The 21,504-nt window shown below is 31.3% G+C and overlaps 3 protein-coding genes across 4 annotated transcripts; all 3 read left to right on the forward strand.

Annotated features, from left to right (window-relative positions):
* The first annotated feature begins 830 nt into the window (after positions 1-830).
* LOC137808566 (protein WEAK CHLOROPLAST MOVEMENT UNDER BLUE LIGHT 1) lies at positions 831-4,389 on the forward strand. The gene is made up of 4 exons (XM_068609737.2): positions 831-1,247; positions 1,691-1,776; positions 1,892-2,053; positions 2,607-4,389. The coding sequence occupies exons 2-4, from the start codon at positions 1,750-1,752 to the stop codon at positions 4,275-4,277; spliced, it is 1,860 nt and encodes a 619-aa protein (XP_068465838.2). The 5' UTR covers positions 831-1,247; positions 1,691-1,749; the 3' UTR covers positions 4,278-4,389.
* A 2,561-nt stretch (positions 4,390-6,950) lies between these two features.
* Positions 6,951-9,298, forward strand: LOC137808567 (classical AGP protein). Of its 2 annotated transcripts, none has more exons than XM_068609740.2 (5): positions 6,951-7,191; positions 7,512-7,623; positions 8,485-8,556; positions 8,656-8,879; positions 9,089-9,298. In XM_068609740.2, the coding sequence occupies exons 1-5, from the start codon at positions 7,076-7,078 to the stop codon at positions 9,195-9,197; spliced, it is 633 nt and encodes a 210-aa protein (XP_068465841.1). In that variant the 5' UTR covers positions 6,951-7,075; the 3' UTR covers positions 9,198-9,298. The 2 variants fall into 2 exon arrangements, with proteins under 2 accessions (XP_068465841.1, XP_068465842.1); XM_068609741.2 differs by having other exon boundaries at positions 6,975-7,191; positions 7,515-7,623.
* Positions 9,299-12,238: 2,940 nt separating this feature from the next.
* On the forward strand, positions 12,239-21,400 carry LOC137808568 (transcription factor GTE1). The gene is made up of 8 exons (XM_068609742.2): positions 12,239-12,503; positions 14,575-14,790; positions 15,903-15,980; positions 16,232-16,456; positions 20,184-20,282; positions 20,387-20,445; positions 20,596-20,746; positions 20,887-21,400. The coding sequence occupies exons 1-8, from the start codon at positions 12,405-12,407 to the stop codon at positions 21,073-21,075; spliced, it is 1,116 nt and encodes a 371-aa protein (XP_068465843.2). The 5' UTR covers positions 12,239-12,404; the 3' UTR covers positions 21,076-21,400.
* Positions 21,401-21,504: the final 104 nt, after the last annotated feature.

Below are 21,504 nucleotides of genomic sequence, written 5' to 3' on the forward strand. Positions count from 1 at the left end.
TTTAATCTTGTCTTTTATCTGCATGCATGCTTTATCTCTCTTTAACCTATAATATTCGGTTACAATAAATATATATATATGTATATATATATTTTATTTTTTTTCAAGGCCTTCTGTACAAGGTAGAGTACAACTAGAATATCTATCTCCAAAAATCCATGTTTGCTACGGCACACATTTATGTTGCACAAATACTCAAGTCTATGTAGCATAAATACTTATATAACACGAACACATAGATACGTAGTATAATCTTTAAAATATAGGATACGAGAATACAAATTTATATATTATATAATTTTAAATTATATAAATTGATAATAAAGATTCATGTGCACAAGTATGTTTCAATTTTTTTTAAATGTTTCTCATGTCTGATTCAAAATGATTTGTTTCTTATTTTTATATTTATAATAAAAATTTATATAATAGTTTTGAATTTTTAAAAAATTAATGTATTTTTTTTTAAATTGTATTAGAACCGTGTTATAATTATCAGAAATCCAATAAATATTTTTTAAATTTGACACTTCATCAATACGTGAGTATCAGTGTCCAATATGTATTTGACACGAACACACCATTTAAGATACAAATACGTGTCCGAACTCTATATATGTACACATCAAACAACTGATATTTTTGTATCAGAGGTAACGTAAACAAATAGAGTGGTAGAACTACATTCATTTTCTAGAGTCACAATATACTCAGAAAAGACACGGAAATATGAATTTTGTATTTCTATTTTAATTATTTAAAATAGAATAAAAATATAATATTTGTAGATAATCATTCTATTTTAAGAAGAGTTGAAGTTTTATTGGAAAAGAAATAAGTGTTTTGTTGGGAGACACATATATGTAGATTTTGAAGATGAAGGAAAAAACAAAAACCACAGATATATAAGAGGTTAAGGAGGGTAGAACGTAGTGTGATTACTATCCTCAGATTTGACAGAAGATGTTTGTGTGGAGGAAAAGGAAGAAATGTTGATCGAACACGTGTTGGAACATAAAGGAGTTGTGGAGGATGAGGTGGTTTATGGGGAGCTTCCATGAATTGGAAACACAAGGAGGAAGAAGCAAACACTTTGGCTCTGTTCCTTCCTCCTTCATCCCCTCTCACCATTTTCCTCCTTCCTTCTTTCTTCCTCCTATTCAATCATTAACTCTCTCTATTCCTTTCATTCTTTCCACTCCCCCACATACTCTTTTCATCTTACTTTTCCTGTCTCTCTCATCCAGGTTTCAATCTCTTTCTTCTTCTTTCTGTGCCAGATTCTTGTTATCTTCTTTTTAATGCTTTTTTTACGTCTGCATACATCATATGCTTTAGAGATTATACGTATCTATCTGTATTGTTCGTGTCCGTATGTATCATTTAAGTCTTATGCTTTAGAGATTATACGTATCTATCTGTATTATCGGTGTCCTTATGCATCATTTTGCATCATTTAAGTCTTATGCTTTAGAGATTATACATTTCTATCTGTATTATCTGTGTCCGTATCGTATCAGTCACCGTCACTGTCTTTACTACATAGTTTTTCTTTCTCCTTTAGAAAAGGATGGAAGATATATTGGAAAATCACAGGCATTTGTTGTTGAGCAATAATGTGTTAAATCAAAAGGTAGAATACTTGAGATTGTGCTTTGAAGTGTTCTTATTTTTATCACTTGAATTTCAGGCATTATTGTGGTAGACCCTTTGAGAAATATTGAAGAGGGGCCTCTGACAAAATCCTCCATGGAACTGCAACCAGAATCCCCTACGGTAATTACTCAATCTATGAACTCACCTAATAATGGATGGTTTTGAATCTGATATTGGTGACACCAATGAATCACAAGATAAGAGTAATGAAACTTCACCAATTGTTTCCTCTCAGGGAAGAAATGATTCTCCAGGAGTTTCTCCAGGAGCTTCTCCTAGGTTTTCTAAGCATTTCATTGACACGGCTGCACCTTTCGAATCTGTCAAACATGCTGTGTCCAAGTTTGGAGGAAGAGTTGATTGGAGATCCCGTCGAACCCAAAGTCTGGTCGAGGAGGTATATATACTGTTTGTACTTATATCTATGAAACTCGGACACTTATTTTAAATAGCGTGTTCGTGTTAAATATGTACCGACACGCGTACAACACTCCTACTTCACGGTGAAGTGTTCAATTCAAAAAATATTTGTTAGATTTTTAACAATTCTAGCATGGGTCTAGCACAATTTTAAAAAAGAGAAATACATTAATTTTCTAAAAACTCAAACTATTGTATAAATTTTTATTATGATTGTAAAAGTAAGGAACAAATCCTTTTGAACCAGTGATCAAAAATATCTTTCTGCTTGAAAAAAAAAACTAAAACATACTTAGGGTACATAAACCTTTATTGTCAATTTATATAATTCATAATTATATAATATATAGGTTCGTGTCCCTGTGTCCTACATTTTAGAGATTATATGTATTTTCATGTCCGTGTGTCTGTGTACATAGTTTATACCTTACATTTTCTTTATGGTTTTGAGTTTCTATGAAGCACCATTTGCAAATACCTTGTGTAAGGAAAAATAGAAAACTGCTAAATAATTTTTTCTGACTTAACAGAGAAGCAAGATTGTAGAAGACTTCAGAAAGGAAGAAACTATTGAGGAATTGGAAAACACTAAGAAGCTCACAGAAGTACTCAGAAGAAACTTACAAAAGGTAGAAAAAGATGAGGTTCTGGCAAAGGAAGAGGCTGAACGTGTGATTCTGAAAATTGAAGAGATGGAGCAGGACATTGTAAGTGAAGCTAGTGTTGAAGCCAAGGCTGAACTTGAGACTGAAAAGTCCATGCTTAAGAAGGTGCTTGCAGAGTTAGAATTGGTTAAAAAAGAACTGGACTCACTGCGTAAGGAGTATGCTTCTATGGTGAGTGGAAGAGATACAGCAATCAACAATGCAGAAGAGACTGTTGCAGCATCCAAGCAGATTGAAAAGGCAGTGGAAGATTTGATTGCTGAGTTGAATGAAACCAAAGAGGCACTAAACTCCTCACGAACAGCACACTTCGAAGCAGAAGAACAAAGATTAGGAGTTCTTGATGAAGAGACTCTCAATTTGAAATTGGAACTTGAGCAAGCAGAAGAGGATCTCCAAAGACTGAATGATAAAGTTTTATCAGTGAGGCTTCTTAAATCCAAATTGGAATCAGCTGCCTCTTTAGTACTTGATTTGAAAGCTGAAATGGCAGCATATATGGAATCAAAGGAAAAAGAGGAATGTTGCAAAGAGCAGAAAGAGGAACTTGAAGAACTAAAGCAGAACATAGAGAAAGCAACTTCTGATGTTAAAAGCATGAGGGAAGCTTATATGTCACTAAAATCAAAACTAGAAGAAGAGAAGTCAATTCTGGCTGCCCTTAAGCAGAGTGAGGAAATGGCTTCTGCTGCTGTTCTGAATCTCCAAACTGAACTGGAGAAGTCTAAGACTGCCGCAATTTTCATTGAGATGAAAGAGAATGAAGCAAGAGAGATGATGTCTGAGTTGCCCAAGAAACTGCAGATAGCAGAAGAAGAGGCTGATGAGGCCAAATCACTTGTTCAGGCTGCTGAAGAAGAGTTGCTTGAAGCACAAGAAGAGGTTGAAGAAGTCAAGTCCAGATCCATCACATTAGAAAGTAGTTTATTGGCAGCACAGAAGGAGATAGAAGCAGCTAAGATTTCTGAGATGTTGGCCAGAGATGCAATCACAGCATTGGAGAAGAGTGAATTAGCTAAAGAAAAAATTGAGAAGAGTTCTACCTCAATGGTGACACTCACACTAGATGAATACCATGAGCTCAGCAGAAGAGCCTACAAGGCTGAGGAGCAAGCCAATGAAAGGATAGAAGCTGCAAATGTTCAGATTAAGATAGCAAGGGAGTCTGAATACAAAAGTTTGGAGAGGTTAGAAGAATTGAATGAGGAGTTATCTATAAGAAAGGAATCTTTCAATATTGCAACTGGGAATGCTGAAAAGGCCACTGAAGGAAAGTTAGCTGTGGAACATGAACTAAGAACACTGAGGGATGACCAAGACTCACCACAAGAGAAGGCCAATGAGCTTAATGACCAGATTGCTTCTGAAATTGTGCCTGTGCATGATGAGTCTTCAAGCCCCAAAGAAGCAGTTCCTTCAAATAACACTGAACCTGGAGCAGCCTCAGACAAGAACAAAAAGAAGAAGAAGAAGTCATTGTTTCCTTCAAAGGTTGTAATGTTCTTTGCAAAGAAGAAAACACATCCAACCAAGTGAATGTGGTTGTAACAAATCTAATATCTGAACAGGTTGTGTATTGGTTGCTCTCTGAGAGAAATTGTATCAAATTCTTTGGTTGAAAGGAGGAAAAATAAGATCATTCAATGTATATATGGTATAGCATCTCTGTTTATTCAATATTTTAATCTTCACTACAAAATTAACATTTTTGTTACCAATCCATGAATCAAAAGAACTATAAGAAAGATAAAAACTTATGAGGTAACATATAAAAATAAACTAAGTAGCTCATACTGTATAATTACAAAGGAAAAGGTACATTACATGAGTATACTTTTAGGATTAATCTACTGTACTAATATACTAGTATCTCACTCCTGGTATAGGTATTCTTTTATCTTTCATATATAAATAGATGAAATTAAGACAACTTATCTTCTTAATACAATAAAATATACACAAACATTATACTAGCAATTGAGTTTTGGCATCTATCACACTTAAATGTTTAATTTCAGTGCACTGTTTTACCTGTAAAATTTTGTAAAAAATTTGATTGTATTCATGAAAGAGTTAGCTCTAAGAGTGGATTAATGGCATCTACTTTTAATTGTTAAAAATAATGCACATAAAATATTTTCCAAAACATTTTTTATCAGATTGCATCACTTGTTACTTACACAATCCAACTAAATTAATTAAATTAGAGAAAACAGCGTAAGGCTTTAGCTTTCCATTATTGTTTTAGGGTTCTTGGTTTATCATTTCTGATATAGGATTTTTTACTTTAATGATGTTTAGGATGTATGTTTAAAAGTTTATGTTTTACGCTACAATTACACGTGTTTTTATAATTTATGTTTCTTCGATTTCAAGATTTATTACTTATCATTTTTTTATTAAGATTTCTGGTTAAGATCTTCTGTTAAGATTCTTGATTAAGGTTTTCTATTTATGTTTAGTTTATTAAATTTAAGGTTGTACCATTTTTATTAATTGTCACATTTTTTTCATTCAAAATAATATAACTAAATTTTTCTTAAATTATTTCATCATTTTAAAAATTAATAATTTTTTTGTCTAAACAAATTTTCATTGTGTTCCAACCTCAAGTCGTTGGACAACATCGTTAGGATCAATCACCGCATTCGAGATATTGTCCGTTTTGGACGCTATTGTTCCGACCTCAAGTCGTTAGACAACATCGCTAGGATCAATCACCGCATTCGAGGTATTGTCCGCTTTGGAGGTTGGTGTTCCGTCACAGTTTTGTCCTTAAAAGACGTCTCAAAGGATGAAGGGAGAAAGGAGTATATAAACTGCTGATGTGGGACTATATTAACATACGAAACACATTAAAATAAAATCCTGCACAATTTTAATGAAATTTAATATAACTGAAGTCGTCAACAACAATTATAAATTCAGTTTAACCATTGAAGTCGTGAATTTCGATGACAATTTCTTAAACTTGTCCAATTTTGGAATTAATTTGTTTTAGTCCATTTCAGAAAATACTAAATCAAATTGCATCATTGTGTGAGTTATTTTTATTTCAGAATATATGCAGTTACAACATTTTCCTTTTTGGTTTAACAACTTTTTTTCTAATTTTATCCTTGAAACATGTAAATAGGAATATCAATTTAATACTTATCTTTCCCAATCTTATCCCAAAAAAATAACAATTATTGATGCAAATAGGAATATCAGTTTAATATATATTTTAATAACTTCTCTATCCCAAATTTATCCTTGAAAAAATAACAAATTTAATAACTTTAAAAAAAATTATAAATTACAACATACATTATTTTTAAATAACTTACTACAAACTGCACTTCATTTTCTCCTTCATTATCACTTCTCTTTCTGTTTCTCTTCTTATATTTTTTATAGTTATTTGAATTTAAGAGAATAGTTACCTAAAACATAAAAAAGAAAATAGTTACCTAAAACATAAAAAAGAAAATAGTTAATATGCCCCTTATTAATATTAATTAAAATAAAAAAATATTAAATTATAATAGAATTTCATAAATTAATATTGACTTAAATATTAGAAAACAAAGTAAAATATTATATCAATATTTAAAAATTGCTGATATACATTATCTTCCCATTTGTTTTTTACTCTTTCGACTCCTATTTGATCATTTACATGACAGTTAAGAAGTTGAAACCCAATACCAACTTTTATTTCATCTTACTTAATGAATAATTTATTAATATAAAATCATAATATTGTAAACTAGTATTTTTTTTCTTTAGAACATATATATAGAAATATAAAAAAAATATTGTAATAACCATTTAAATTTACTATATATGAATTGGAAAAAATACAATTATTATAAATTTATAATATATATTGTTATGATCGTATTTAAAAAATACAAATACATATAAGTTTAATTAAAATATTATATTATAAATTTATAATAATATTTAAAAATATAAATACACATAATTTTTTAATAAAATAAAAACAATACACTAATTTAAATTTTGATTAATATAAATTATAGTATATATATTTCCGAATTTTCAAATATTATGAAAAAATATTGATTATTGTGCTTTATTCTTCAAAAGATATGAGTATAGTTGATTTAAAAAAAAATACAGATACTTAGGTTGATTTTAGTAAAAAATACAGATACGTAGGCTGATTTTAGTAAAAAATACAGTAGAGATACGGTAATAAATACACAGGCTGTGATATTGATATAAAGAAGATCTAAGAGGTAAAATCTGGAAAGAACTAGAGAAACAAAGGGAGAAAGAAAGAGAGAGAAAATTGAAGATTGAAACTTTGATCTGAGAGAGAGAAGATGGCGTTGAATCCTCAACTCTTTCCAAATGGAATGCCCGTTCCTTTCGTCAGCGAGATGTTTGTGCTCGCCAGAGACGGCGTCGAATTCGACATCGATAAGATTCCTGCCTCTGGGTTAGTCCTCACCCTTTCTTCCATTTTCCCTTTTTTTTTTTCATAAATTGCTTCGCTTTCGAATTCATTGTTGATTGTCTTCAAACTTTTTGGGGAAAGGAACATTTGGGTATTGTCGGTTAATTCCAAGATAGCGAAAAAGGAAAATTGGAGCGGCAAATATATGATTATAGGATATTGATAGTTCTTCTTTTTTATGCTAATATGTGTTAGGTCAAGTTAAGACCTTGAGGTCCATATGAAATATGTTTATTGTTTTATCTGATATGTGTGGTTTTTGTGTTTGATATGATCGTGTTTTTGTTGTTTGTTTTGATCAGAAGTCATGGGGGTCATCTCAAAACCAAAGGAATCGTTTACTTGTCAAATATTCGGATGGTCTTCGTTGCTAAAAGTCCAGTTGGGCATTTTACAGCTTTTGATATGCCTTTGGTATGTGTCACACCTTATTATGGGGTTTCAAATTGTTAATTCTGTGCAGCCTGGTTTCAAGTTTACTGCTTTTCCTCTCTTACCGAAGGAGTTTTTTCCGTTACATCTTGAATGCCCTTGTTGTCATGCTAAGATGATTTAATGGACCCTTTTCTGTGTTGTCTTTGTGGATGACTTTATATCAATCTCTTTTTAGCAGAACCACTTTACTGCATAATTGGGTTTTATATTTTTTTGTGGCTTATGATTTCTGTGATGGTGGAGTTTTAGGCCTGTTGGTTCTCGGGGAATAGACAATTATCATTGCTTGGCTAGTGCTAACTCTCTGAAAACTAAGAATGTAGATTTTATGATGTTAGTCTGTCAGATTGGTTGGGACTTATATATAATGGTGTTATAAGTTTCAAAATAACCTGATGTGCAAATAATTGTTATTCTTAATTTCTTTTTTGAAGTAAATGTAGATTATTATAGGTGACATGCGTGCATAATTTAGTAGAGAGAGGATCAGAGAGAAACAACTAGAAGAAAACGAAGACTTGTTTATTGGGAAAAAGAAAATTATATAGTTGAACCACATGTGTTCTAGAGACCTCTACTCTACCATTTGTCCCCTAATTTTTCTAATTACCCCCTTTCCCTGTATAATTCCCCTCTTATTCTCTGCTCCCATCTAACTAACTGGTTAACTAGTTAATTGGAAAAGTGATGTTTTCACTTAATTCACCAGTGTAATCATTGTATTTTATTTTTTTTTTGTATTTGGTTTGTAGATTGTTAAAACATATATATTAGTTTAAAACGTGATGTATGCATGCTATTTGTTCTGAGTTGATCCTTAGTTCTTCATTAATTATGCAGCTTTACGTCAGTGGTGAAAAATTTAACCAGCCAATATTTCACTGCAACAATCTTTCTGGACATGTTGAGCCTGTAAGTAAATAGTTATGTTTTGCTAGACCTCTGACTCCTATCCTTTTTGTTGTATCAGAATTATGGATCCTAAATCCTGAACTATTTTAATTGTAACAGGTAGTTCCAAATGACCAACACAGAGCACTTTACTCCACACACTCATTTAAGATCATATTCAAAGAGGGTGGCTGTGGAACCTTCATTCCCCTTTTCTTCAATTTGATTGCTTCAGTGAGGCAGTATAATCAACACTACACTATGCAGGCACAGGCACAGGCACAATCTTATGTGGATCCTTTGCAGGCAGCTCAGACACCTGTTGATGAGATGATGAGACATGCGTAAGTGAATGATTATGCTTTAAATTTTTGGCCAACTTTGTAGGGTGTATAGACCATATGCTTCATAGTCCAAAAACTACATATTACTGAAAACATACGTATATTACTGAAAACATTATGCAAGTATTGTGTTTAGTTAAGTTTGTAGAGTGTGCATGTATGATTTATAATCTATAAGCTTTAATAATTATGATTGAAATTATATGCAGGTATGTTGATCCTAATGATCCTACGAAAATATTTCTGCAACAACCCAATTCTGATTCTCAGCTTAGGCGTCGAACATATCAGCCTCAGGCAGATGGAGGCCATGTCTGAATCTGAAACTAAACTACACTGTCATCACTCTTTATCGTACGATGTTTATATGGGAATTGTGTGTTAATATCAAAATCAATAAAAATTATATGACAGACTAAGTGTGTGCTTGGATGTAAAGTTTGTAGAATCATGCTTTTTATTTGGATAGATATTAGAAAAGTCATTTTCGGAGAATATATTTTTAATACTTAAAAATCAAAATTAAAGGAGTGTGCAATTACTAAAATGGATTTTGATTCCTATGGACAGTTCTTTATTATTATAATTAGCTATTTTAATATATATATATATATATATATATATATATAACAAATTGAAGATAAAAAAATTGCTCAACTGTATTAAATGTATTAAAGATATTGTGTAAACATTGATGTAATAGTTTAGGGAAATATTGACAGTGGACTTGGTTAAGAGTCTTGACCTATGCAAATTTAAAAGTTTTTTTTTATAAAATAATATATAATGTTTTTAAGATAATAATGTTAATTTATTATCAAAAGGCTTGCAAATAAGAAATTCACTCAATCTCGTGAAGGAAATACCTTACTAAAATTTAATTATATTTAATATGTAATAATGATCTTTTATATTTTTATAAGAGAATAAATCATATCACTTGGATTTCTTTATTTTTGTCAAAAGTGAGAGATATAATATACTGATAAAAGAAAGATAAGGAGAATATTTTATCTCATAAATCAAGAAAATTAGTAAAATGTATTAAATTACAATTAATGTATGATAACAAATTAATTTTATTTTATATTTGCAAGGAAGTATATGATACCTCTTGTTGACTTCAAACAAAGACCAAGTTTCAAGGATTCAAGGTCTTTTAACAACTAATATTCGAAGAGAAAAAGAAAATAAGCATGAATGTTAAACAAAGAACAATAAACTTTCTAGCTTTGAATAAGTTTTACTCTGAACACAGTATCTTCTTTGTAAACAATTTACAATGAGTATTCAACTTCGTATTTTTTTTAACCAAGTAAACTTAGTCAAAATCTTTATGTCTTGTTGGAAATTACTACTCTATAAATAATACTTGTGAAAATACAAAGCCTTTAAGAGATTATTTTAGAAAGAATACTAGTAAGTATAAGAGGTTAAAGATTACTATGGAAATAATATATGATAAAGTGAGTAAACTAGTTCACCAATTAATTTTTCGGTTTATTCCATTATATCTCAATAAATAATGATTAAATACATGTAATGAAATTATTTTTTGGAATCTCTACACTTTCAAGTTACCATGGGTTATAAGTTAGAGAAAAGTTGAGACATATTGATCCAATAAACCTATTACTTATTAGTATAAATAATATTACATTTAGTTCGGTAGGTAAAGAGACATTTATAACAACTAAATGTTAAATTGATTTAAACATTAAATAATCTTTGTAGATACACTCACTTTCCGTTCGTCTAATCATGAAGTCGTGACCTTATATTATTGTTGCTTGTAATCTTGAGAAATTGAGAAAATCCCATAAAGAGTAAGAGATAGAGAAAAATACAAATTGAATTTGTTCGTGTTCTAATCTGAATCCGATAATAACATAAAACTTAACAATTATTTGTAAAAGAAACTTGAAATTCTAGTAAAAAAAATTTGTTGTGAGTAGTGAGTATGATAGATTTTTTAATTGAACATTTCTAAGTTATGATAAGTCTTGAGTTATGAAGTTATTGATGTAATTTTTTATTATTTAAAATTAGTTTATAAAAGCTTTTAGTTTTCGTTAAAAAAAACAAGTGAAAAAGTTTAGAAAAAATATAATTTAATACATTTACACTGACATTTTGCATTTAATATCTTGTGTCATGTTACGATATTCATCATTTTAAACCGTGTTGGATAATTTCATATTGTTAAAAATGAAGAAATCGAAAGAATTTAAGAAAATATTGGTGTAATGCCTTTGGAAACTTTACATTAAAGGATATTATTGTGTAATATTTCAAAGTGAGTTAATTATGCTACGGAAAGTGAATAGTTTTGATAAAATGAATGGTTAAAAAATGTATAAAATCAATTTGTCAATTATATAAAATAAAATTTTATCAATTGCTAATTAATGGACTAATTGTTAGAAATTGTTCAAATATAATTTTGGTAAAATTAACTGTATAAATTAATCATACTATGCATAATATATCATATAAAAAAATTAGCATTGAATCTATTTAGTTTATTAACATATTTTTAAAATTATACTATTAAATATAAGTTTGATTGGAGATTTGTTTTAATTAGGATGAGAACAAAGAAAAATAAAGAAAGAAAGACAATGAAAAAATGAAATTGTTTGAAATGAAAAAAATTTAAAAAAAAAGATAATAATGAGTGAAAATTTTATAGTAAATTAGACTGATGTGATAGAAAAAAGTTAAATTAACTATTTAATATAATCCATTACTAAAATTATCTAGGTTGAATTTTAATAAGAATAAATATAAATTAAAATGGGAAGATAGATTAATTATGAAGTAATTAATTTAGGAAATATAATTCATATTAAAAACTTATTTAAATTTTAAAATTAAATATAAATAAATAATTTCATATTTTTTCACATATGAATTTAAAAAGGTAAAAGTGCAATAACAATTTTTCCAATTAAAAAATGAGATTTGTATACTAAATTTAAACATGTCAAATATCACGAGTCTTATTAATAAGTTTTGTGAAACTATTTTTTCATTCAAATATAATTTTAAGAAATAATTTGATAATAAATTATAGATTATAACATATGATCATGAATTACATTTTAAACGAAGTTATTATATTAATTTAACAATTTTTGTCAAATTATAATTTTCTTGTATCTTCTTATAAATTAAACAGAAATCATATTAATGTATTTTTGAAATAATATTAACAATATTTATCTAAACATAATAAACACATCTAAGCTAAAATTAATTATATCCTTGTTTTGAGAAAAAAAAGTTCCATTTACAATTAATAATAAATAAGTAAACTTTAATTAAATAATAAATAAGTACAATTAATAAAAATCAATAGTCATAAATAATAGAAGAAGAAACAGTAGAAGAAGAAAACAGTAGAAGAAGAATGAGAGAAGAGAAACGAAAATTGAAGGGAAAAGTTTGTGATGAAGCATAATCACTGCACAGAAAGAGGCACGCAAATCGAGTTTAGCACCAACTTTGTCTCAAACGTTGTTTATGATGGACGCCGATCCTCCTCTGTCTCAGCCTCAACCTCATGATTATTTGGAACCTTTCAGGGTTTCTATCCATCAAATTCTTACCAGAGTCAACAAGGTACTCCAATTTCTTCTTCCTAACACTTCCTCTTTCAAAGTTTTAATTTTTATTTTTTGGGCATTTTTTGTTTTTCTCGTTAGGACTCTGAATTAGATCACCCTAGAAACTTCACTGGAAATCAAATCTAACAAACCGTTGCTTAATTGTGGCTTACGATGGGGTTTAGTTGAAGGGGTAGGATTGAAGAGCATGTCAACATGTAGAGAAAATTGTAACTACCACATGCCTAGTTTATGCAATATTTTTTTACATATAACTAATGTAGTGTACTTAATAAGTATAGATTTTAGAGTGAGGCCTTTACTTGCTGTGGATACTCGCTATGTTACAGAACAAAGTAAAGGAGAACAAGGGCACGTTTTCATGGACTTGTGGTAGAAGACAATAAACAAGGAAAAAGGAAATAAACTTTTCCATTAGTTAAAATTTGTTTTTTCATGAGCTAAATTAACTTATGCAAAGTCTTTCTCATATTAGCTTCTTCAAAATCAGAATTTAAGTTATGTATAAACTAGTTTTAAGTAATAATTTTATTTTATTTTTTCTCTTAGAAGTGTTTATGGAAAGTATACTCAACCAGACCATAAGCTCACAAATGTGCAACCAAAAGCAAAACAACCTGCAAATTGAATTTGTTTCTTCTTCTGGGATGGTAGGAAAGGAGCCATGAAAAGCTAACACAATAGGTATTTGGATGTATAGTACTTGTCATTCTCTCAATGAAGTTTAGAGAGAGAAGGGTTTCACAAATGGAAATAAGCTGCGTCGAATTAAGTGCAACTTACATGAGATGAGAAGGATTTAAATTAACAAGTTAAAAAATACATGAGGATTTTTCTTTGTGCGAGCACCCTCAGGCACCGGTAAATCTTTTACCGTTCAAAAGCTATTCATAAATTTATGAAAATACTAGCATGGTGAGTGCCGAAACATTTTTCATAAGTATATTAAGAAAAGCTAAAATGTGGAAGTGACCATGGTACCGATGGGTCACCCCATTCCCTCTGCCACTATTTATAGTAGCAAGTTTATTAATGAAAAATTAGGTGATGGTTTGATCATCTGAATTTTTTGAGGAATCTGAGTTAACTTAGACTCAAAGTTAACCCTGTACTGATCTAGATTCACTAGCACTTAATATTATAACTACAGTTGTATAATTAGTCCTCAATTACCTCCTCTGCAAATGCACTCATAATGTAAGATATGGTGCATATGCATAAAAGACAATGTCTCTCAAACATTCTGTTTCAAGATACTGCTGTGGAAAGATAAGATGTAATATACAAGTATTTATATCTCTTGGAAATTATACTATTAAGCCTAATTCAATCTCGCAAACAAATTTGGAAGGTGATGTTTGTACTCACTATAAATGAAAGATCTCCAATCATATCATCATCTTATAAAACATTTGTTGAAAATATATTCCTAATGGATGCCTTTTTTATCAAGAGAAAGTTATAAACCATCTAAATAAATAACAATATAGTTGGGTCATGTAATGATTTTTTGGGGGGGTAGGCTCTTTTTTGGGGTATCCCCAAGACTGGTGTTTTCTTTTTATGAGGAATTTTCTTTCCCTTTAGTTGTGATTTTTATTAAATTAAATTGCAAATGACTATTATGTAGCCTTTTAATGGGTAGTGGGTGGCCTTAATTCGATGGGATTTTTCTTTTGGGCCTGACTTATAATGAGACCACAATGATTTAACCTAATTTGAATTATGACTTTGTTTTGATCTGTTATACAGTTATTTATAGATCTGAATTGTTTAATAACCTAGACTCTATGCTTTGTTCTTGCTGCCATTTTTAATAGTCTTTAACCGTAAATTTATGAAGAAGTTGGTGCTCCTGTTTTTTCTCTGCATCACACTTACTACCTAGCTGATATGTAAGTGAAGGAATATGTATAATTATCAATGCTTGATAAGACTCTAAACAGTTTAATTTAAGTTTTTTGTGCTAAGTTCAAATTTACTGCCATGAAGTTGTGGGCTTATTGTTAATCTTTTTACTACGAAATTCCAAGTTGAAAAAAACAATCTTGTTGTATCTTGTACAGCTTGAGAAGCAAGTGACTGAGGTTGAACAGTTCTATGAATCCACTGATAACGTTCAAGGTAATAATTCTAAAGGTGGTTCACTTGTAAAAGAGAAGGGCAAGGAGAAGCATCCTACTGGCACCAAAAAGCCACTGCAAGATGCATCACATACTGAAGCTGCTGCTGCAAGGAGAATGCAAGAGCTTATGCGCCAATTTTCCACAATATTGCGTCAGGCAAGCACAAATATTTTGTAACATTTTTTTAGTAATTTTTATGAATGTAGTTTTTCCCAAGTCTCCTTGTATTTGGATTTCCTTTTATAGTTAAAATCAAGAATTGAACTTGAGGTTTCTGTTGCCATCTGTTAGAAAATGTTTTATCCATTTGAGTTGATGCTCTGACAAAATGTAATTTTTAGCTTACCTTCTGAACAAAGTGTACTGAACACTTTCAGTATCGCTAAAGTCGAACCTTGAACTTAAGTTGGAACTCAATCCTATTTTTAATGTCAACCACCTTACACTTTCTATTACCTTTGAACACTAAACCAAGTTTTTAATTGAGCATTATGGTGCATTGGATTCATGTATCTGATCCTGTCTAGTGGGAAAACATATGGTTGTTTTGAGTGAGTGGCTAAGAGGCATTGCCCTTGTTTTACCTTCTTCCATGGACAATCACTTCTTATTTGTTAAATTTCATTCACTAGTTATTTTATACTTGTTGGTTGGAAGGGGCTTGTATTGAAATTTGTATTGCTGGCTTATACTCAATTTTTGTTCACCCATATACACTTGTCATGCTGCTTGCTGATATATCCTGTATAACATCCATAAGCATGTCTACTCCTGAATATCTGACTGATTAATTGTAATTAGGATTTCCTCTGTTACACTAAGTCCAGAATCTTACCTTCTTTCCTCCCATTTCATGGTCACACTTTCTCTTAGAAAACCATTCCTAATTCATTACTTGGAAATCTCCAATTTTCAATTTATAGTTAAAAAATATTGTCTATTTCGTACTCAATTTTATTTTATTTATAGTGAAGACATTGCTAAAAGGCTTAGTTTTTTGGATTTAATTTACTTTTAAAAGCTTAGAAATGGCATGTTGACTGATGGTTAAAATGAATTCTCCCTTTTCTGTTGAATATATATATATACACACACACATACATATATATATATATATACACACACACATACATATATATATATATATATATATATACATACATATATACATATATACATACATACATATATACATACATACATATATATATATTAACCCTACAAATTCCTTTGAAAACTCAATAATGATACATTTTGTAGTTTTGCAGATAACTCAGCATAAATGGGCTTGGCCATTCATGGATCCTGTTGATGTAGAAGGTCTCAGGCTTCATGACTATTATGAGGTAAGGCCTTTTATTTGTTTTAAAGCTTTTCTCTCAGTTTAACCTATATTTTTATCTTTTGCCCCACATATAAGCAAATATGCACGAGAAATCTTTACTGAAAAAAGGTTTAAATATTCATTTGGTCTCCGTTCAGCAAGTGGTGACAGTGATTTCACTAATTGACCATCTATCTTTTATAACAATAATATTTTTGCTCCTTGTCTTTGATTATATCTCAAACGAATTTGCTTAATTTTTTCTTCCCCTAGGTTATTGATAAGCCCATGGATTTCAGTACAATCAAAAGTAAAATGGAAGCTAAGGAAGGCACAGGATATAATAATGTCCGGGAGATATACGCCGATGTAAGGTTGATATTCAAGAATGCAATGAAATACAACAATGAAAAACATGATGTCCATGTTATGGCAAAGACCTTACTAGAAAGGTTTGAGGAAAAATGGTTGCAACTTTTACCTAAAGTCGCTGAAGAGGTAAATTGTTTTCAGATATAGTTTCCTTAATTTTTGAAATGAAGCTTTCTAATCACAATATTGGGAAAACCATACTACTAAAGCTAGTTGTTGTATTTGTAGAGGTCAAGGCCTTATAAATCCCTCACTAAAGTTCCATACTTTGAATGTGAGACTTGAGTCTCATATATTGCAAGTGGATCTTGACATCCCACCATGCTTCGTAGCCTTGACACACCCACATGAGCTGGTTGTGCACTAGCCCTTTTACTAGTTCTGGACAAACCCTATAAGTAGTATTGTTTCCCCCAAGAACTTTTGATTAGAACTGACTGCCTCATAGTATACTACAAGGACAAAACATGAGGCTATGAGGCAGTAGATGTTGATGCTGACACAATGTTATGGGGTAGGTTTTGGTTCAATGTTGATTAAGAAAATTTATTTCCTCTAGCATTCCCTTAGGGTTATTTGTACATTTCTTTTGTATGCACACAACTTCCTCTTTAATATACTAGATAAATGTCTACTTCATCTTCCTTTTTTTTTCTTTGCCTGATACTTTGATATTATGCTTGTACACAACCGTGAAATGCTCAAACAAAAATGACAGTATTAAATAAGCTTATGTTAGTATTAAGTAGACAACTTTGCGAACGAGCAATGTTCTTCATAGACTTGCTGTATCATCCTAGGAGCAGTATCCTTTACGATATTTCTCCACATTTCATTTGTTGTTCTTGGATTATAAGCTCTTTCAAACTGTGTGCATCTTTTGCATAATCTTTAGCAATAACTCTGCTTATGCGACCCACCATTTTCTTCATACAGGTTTTGGGTTATGTTAACATAACCTTGAGTCGAACCTTTGGAAGTTATTATTTTTACATAACTTTGCCATGTTTTTCATGTGTTCCTGGAGCGTTATGTTCTTCACATAACTTTGTCATGTTCTTCATTTGGTCTTAGGAAGTTCTTAACATAACGGTCGCATAGTCTTGTCTTTGTATAGTAGTATAACTTTATTGGAAGGTCTTTCTTTTGATGTAGGTTGTTTTGAATTTTGGATAAAGAAAAGGTACAAGAGAGAAATAGCAGAGAAGGCAACACCACTCAGTTTTTTTACTACTGCAGAAGCATATTTTCTTTAATTGAATATGACATTTAAATACATTCAAACAACTGAAAAGAAGGATCATGCTCCATGATTTAGGAACTGTTATTGATAATGGGAAAATAAAACCAGAAACTAACTAATCCACTGACAGCAGAATAACTAATTTGATTTATTCATACTAAAACTACTTTGAAAGAATTGCAAAGGCACATTCTCAACACTCTTCCTTGTCTTGGAGTCTGCAAACTCCCAGCATCTTCCTCAAAAATTCAAAACTTGCATAGTGAAAAAGACTTTGTAAACACATCAGCAGCTTGATCTTCAGTTTTACAATAAGCCAGACTTACATTTCCAATTTCTTACACTTCTCTTAAGTAAAATAGCTTGACACTAATGTGCTTTGCCTTCCCATGAATCACAAGATTGTGTGAGGTTGAAAAAGTTGCTTGATTATTGACAAAAACGTGTGTGCTTTACTCCTGCTTCAGTTCCAAATCTGCTAGAATATTTCTTAACCAGATAGCTTGATTTACAGCTAGAAATTCAGCTTCTGCTGTGGATTGAGCTACAACCTTTTGCTTCTTTGAACACCAAGAAAAAAAAACCTGAACTCATACTGAAATAGTACTCTGAAGCACTCTTCATATCATCCAAGCTACCTGCCCAGTCACTGCCAGAAAAGCCATATAATTTAAATTCTTGTACCATGTAGTATTTGACTCCATAATTGACAGTTTCATTGATGTACCTTTCTACTGTCTTTGCTGCCTTCAAGTGCAGTTCACTAGCACAATGCATGTATCCAAGCTAACAGGAAATAAGATGTCAGGCCTTTGTAGATGTAAGACACGTTAGACACCCTCAAGCTTCTACAATGAGTTTCATTTCATCAACTTTATCGGTTCCATCCTCTTTGCAATTCTGTGAGCAAAGTAGAAATACATGTTAATTCAGTAGAAGTTTGAGCCAAACTTTTGTCCTCAGCCTCGGTACTAGAATGAGTAGTAACTCTCTTATTGGATAATTTGCAATTAGAAACCATAGGGGTAGCAGTGGAATGAGCTTCTTCCATATGTGATTTGTGAAGCAAGTCTTGAGTATATTTTCCAAGTCATAGAAACAGATTGATCGGGTAAATATTTCATTTCAAGGCCAAGAAAATAATCTAAATGATCAAGTTGTTTAAGGGAAAAAGTTGTATGAAGTTTGGTTGAAATCTATTAAATCAGATCAAAGTAATAGAAATGCCAGTGATTGGGTATCAATAAAGGCAAGCACAACCAAAGGATTTGAAAAAATGAAAATCTGGATATTTATTAAAAATAGTATAAGGAATGACAAATTTTAGAGGGGTTGTGGGCAACCTGGTGGTTATAAGTATTTGGAAGTCCCACATTGCTTGCCTTAAGTCTTGGAGTGCGACTTATTTATTTGTTGGGTAACATCACTTAATGCCAATTGGTTTAAGCTGAAATCTATCATGGTATCAAAGCCTATAACTCATCTAGGTTGGTTCAGCAAACATCTGTGGAGGGGAAGTGTTGGGAATACCCACATCGCTAACGTACGCTTTTTGCTTTCAATAACCGAAACAACTTGTGCATAATCAAACAAAAGTCCTTCAAGAATTGTATCAACATATTCTTCATAATGAACTAGAACTCCAACACCAACTAATTCATCAACAAAACAAAACTCTTAATCTTGAGAAGATAATGTTCCATTGATTTGGAATCAAGTCGGACTATGCACATGACAATAGCGTGCACGAGGTTTTGTTTGAAAACCAATTTTCATGAATCTTCTCCCAAATCTCGTAGGAGTGACTCAACCCAAGGACTCAAGAAGACAAAATCGACTTAGAGAGTGTATATTGAAGCCAAACAAGTAACGCTTGGTCTTGAACTTCTCACACTTTGTACTTTGGATTAATGCGATCAAGTGTATGTTGTAGCTTTTGCAATTTTATCACTAGTTCAACATGTTGATGCTAATGGAGATAATTTGAGTCATCAAGCTTTTCAGCAATGGAGGTTGGAAAGGACAGTGATGCTGGAGCCATGAAAATAGAAGATATCATAGAGAAGAAGACATTGCAAAGAAAAGACGATGAGAAGAGAAACTCGTGATAAGGAATTTGCGAAGAGAAACTTGCGTTGAGTAAACCTAGAATTCGAAAAGAGGAAACAACGAAAAATTGGCTCTTGATACCGTGTGAAAGGAACTAAACAATAGAAAAATTTGTAACAAATTGAATTGTATTCATTCTTCATTACTGAAATAAGAAGTTTTCAAGAGTATTTATAGGTAACTACTTAGGTAACCACTCGTGACAAAAGATATGGTTGTTAGTAATTGCTAACAACTCTAAAGAGTACATACAAAATATAACTAGGTATACACTCTAAACTCCTTGACAAGCTTCTCCTTTTGATTAATCGGATTGTTCATTTTTCCACATTCATGCAGTTGAAATGTTTCTAGGATCTCATTTGCATATTTTTTTTTACAAGAAAAATATCTCATTCTTCTTTTGAGTGATCTCTATGCCCAAAAATAAGTCATAAGACCAAAATCAATCATCTCAACTTCTCCTATGTAATATTACTTTTATATATTTGCATATGGTAGGAAAAGAGACAAATAGAGGAAGAAGCACAGGCACAGTTAGACATTCAGCTTGCTCAGGAGACAACATATGCCAATAAGGCTAAGGATATAAGCACTGAGGTTGGTTATTGTTTGCTAATGTTTTGTTTTTCCGGGAAAATCATTAATTTGGTGCCACATAGGAGTACATCACATATTTTGTTATGAACTACCTATTATTTCAGCTTTATGAGGTCGATATGCAGTTAAAGAGTCTCAAAGAAATGGTGGTTCAAAAGTGCAGGTTTGTGTAAAAATCATTTATCATTTGGTCCATTGTGTTGTTTTTGAGTCTGGAGCTCCAAATACTTGTTTTATGATAGTATCTAGTTTTTTCTCTGGTCGTTATGAAAAGCATATTTTACATTGCTTACTGTTGCTAATGACACTGCAGGAAACTGTCTACTCAAGAGAAGAAAATGCTTGGTGTAACTCTAGGCAAATTGACTTTAGAAAACCTCTATAGGGCATTGGATGTAGTTGCTGAGACTAACCCAATCTTCCAACCTACTGCTGATGAGGTGGACCTTGACTTAGATGCTCAGGTCAATACTATTATTCCTTGCTAGTTCACAGTGTCAATTGTCTTCTAATTTTAAATTTTGTCTATTCTATCTATCCAAATTATTTTAGTTATTCTGCTAGCATATTTCTAGTTACACAACATGTTTTCATCATTACACAGAGTGACTACACTCTATGGAGGTTAAAAGCTTTTGTAAAAGATGCACTAGAAGAGCAAGATAAGGTCGATGAGGGTGCAGCTGTTAACCCTAATGATAACCCTGATGACAAGAAAAGCAAGAAGAGACGAGATTCTGGGGATTCTTCAGGCAAGACAAACCCAAAAAGGAAGAAGCTATCTACATTGTGATTCATTAGTGCAACATATGAGGCATTCCTTTATTGTGGTTGAGCTGAAGTTGCTGAAAAGCCAGTGAATTGAACGATGCAATAGGAAATTTTTGTAAATCCTTCTATAGTTATTTACTGCTATGTAGATGAAAATAAAATTTGCAAGTGTGCTTTGTCAGAGAAGTCTGCTTTTGGAAGCAGACAACTTTTGCAATTCTGAGAACAGATTAGAGTAAGTCAACCATCTGGGTCTGATTAACGTTCTCTTGCTGTTCTGAGGATAATCTCAAGTTTCAGAAAAGAATTAAGGCATCTATGCATGTGAATGTGCTGAAGACAATCAAGAACTTGACTCACCTATTTAATTATGTGCAGAAGCATAGGAAAAACTTGGTGAAGTACCTGGATGGAACAGCTTACACTATAAAAAAATCAATAAATAATGATA

This window comes from Phaseolus vulgaris, chromosome 3, assembly GCF_051622355.1.
Source record: "Phaseolus vulgaris cultivar YP4 chromosome 3, ASM5162235v1, whole genome shotgun sequence".
In the NCBI taxonomy this organism is placed as follows: domain Eukaryota; kingdom Viridiplantae; phylum Streptophyta; class Magnoliopsida; order Fabales; family Fabaceae; genus Phaseolus; species Phaseolus vulgaris.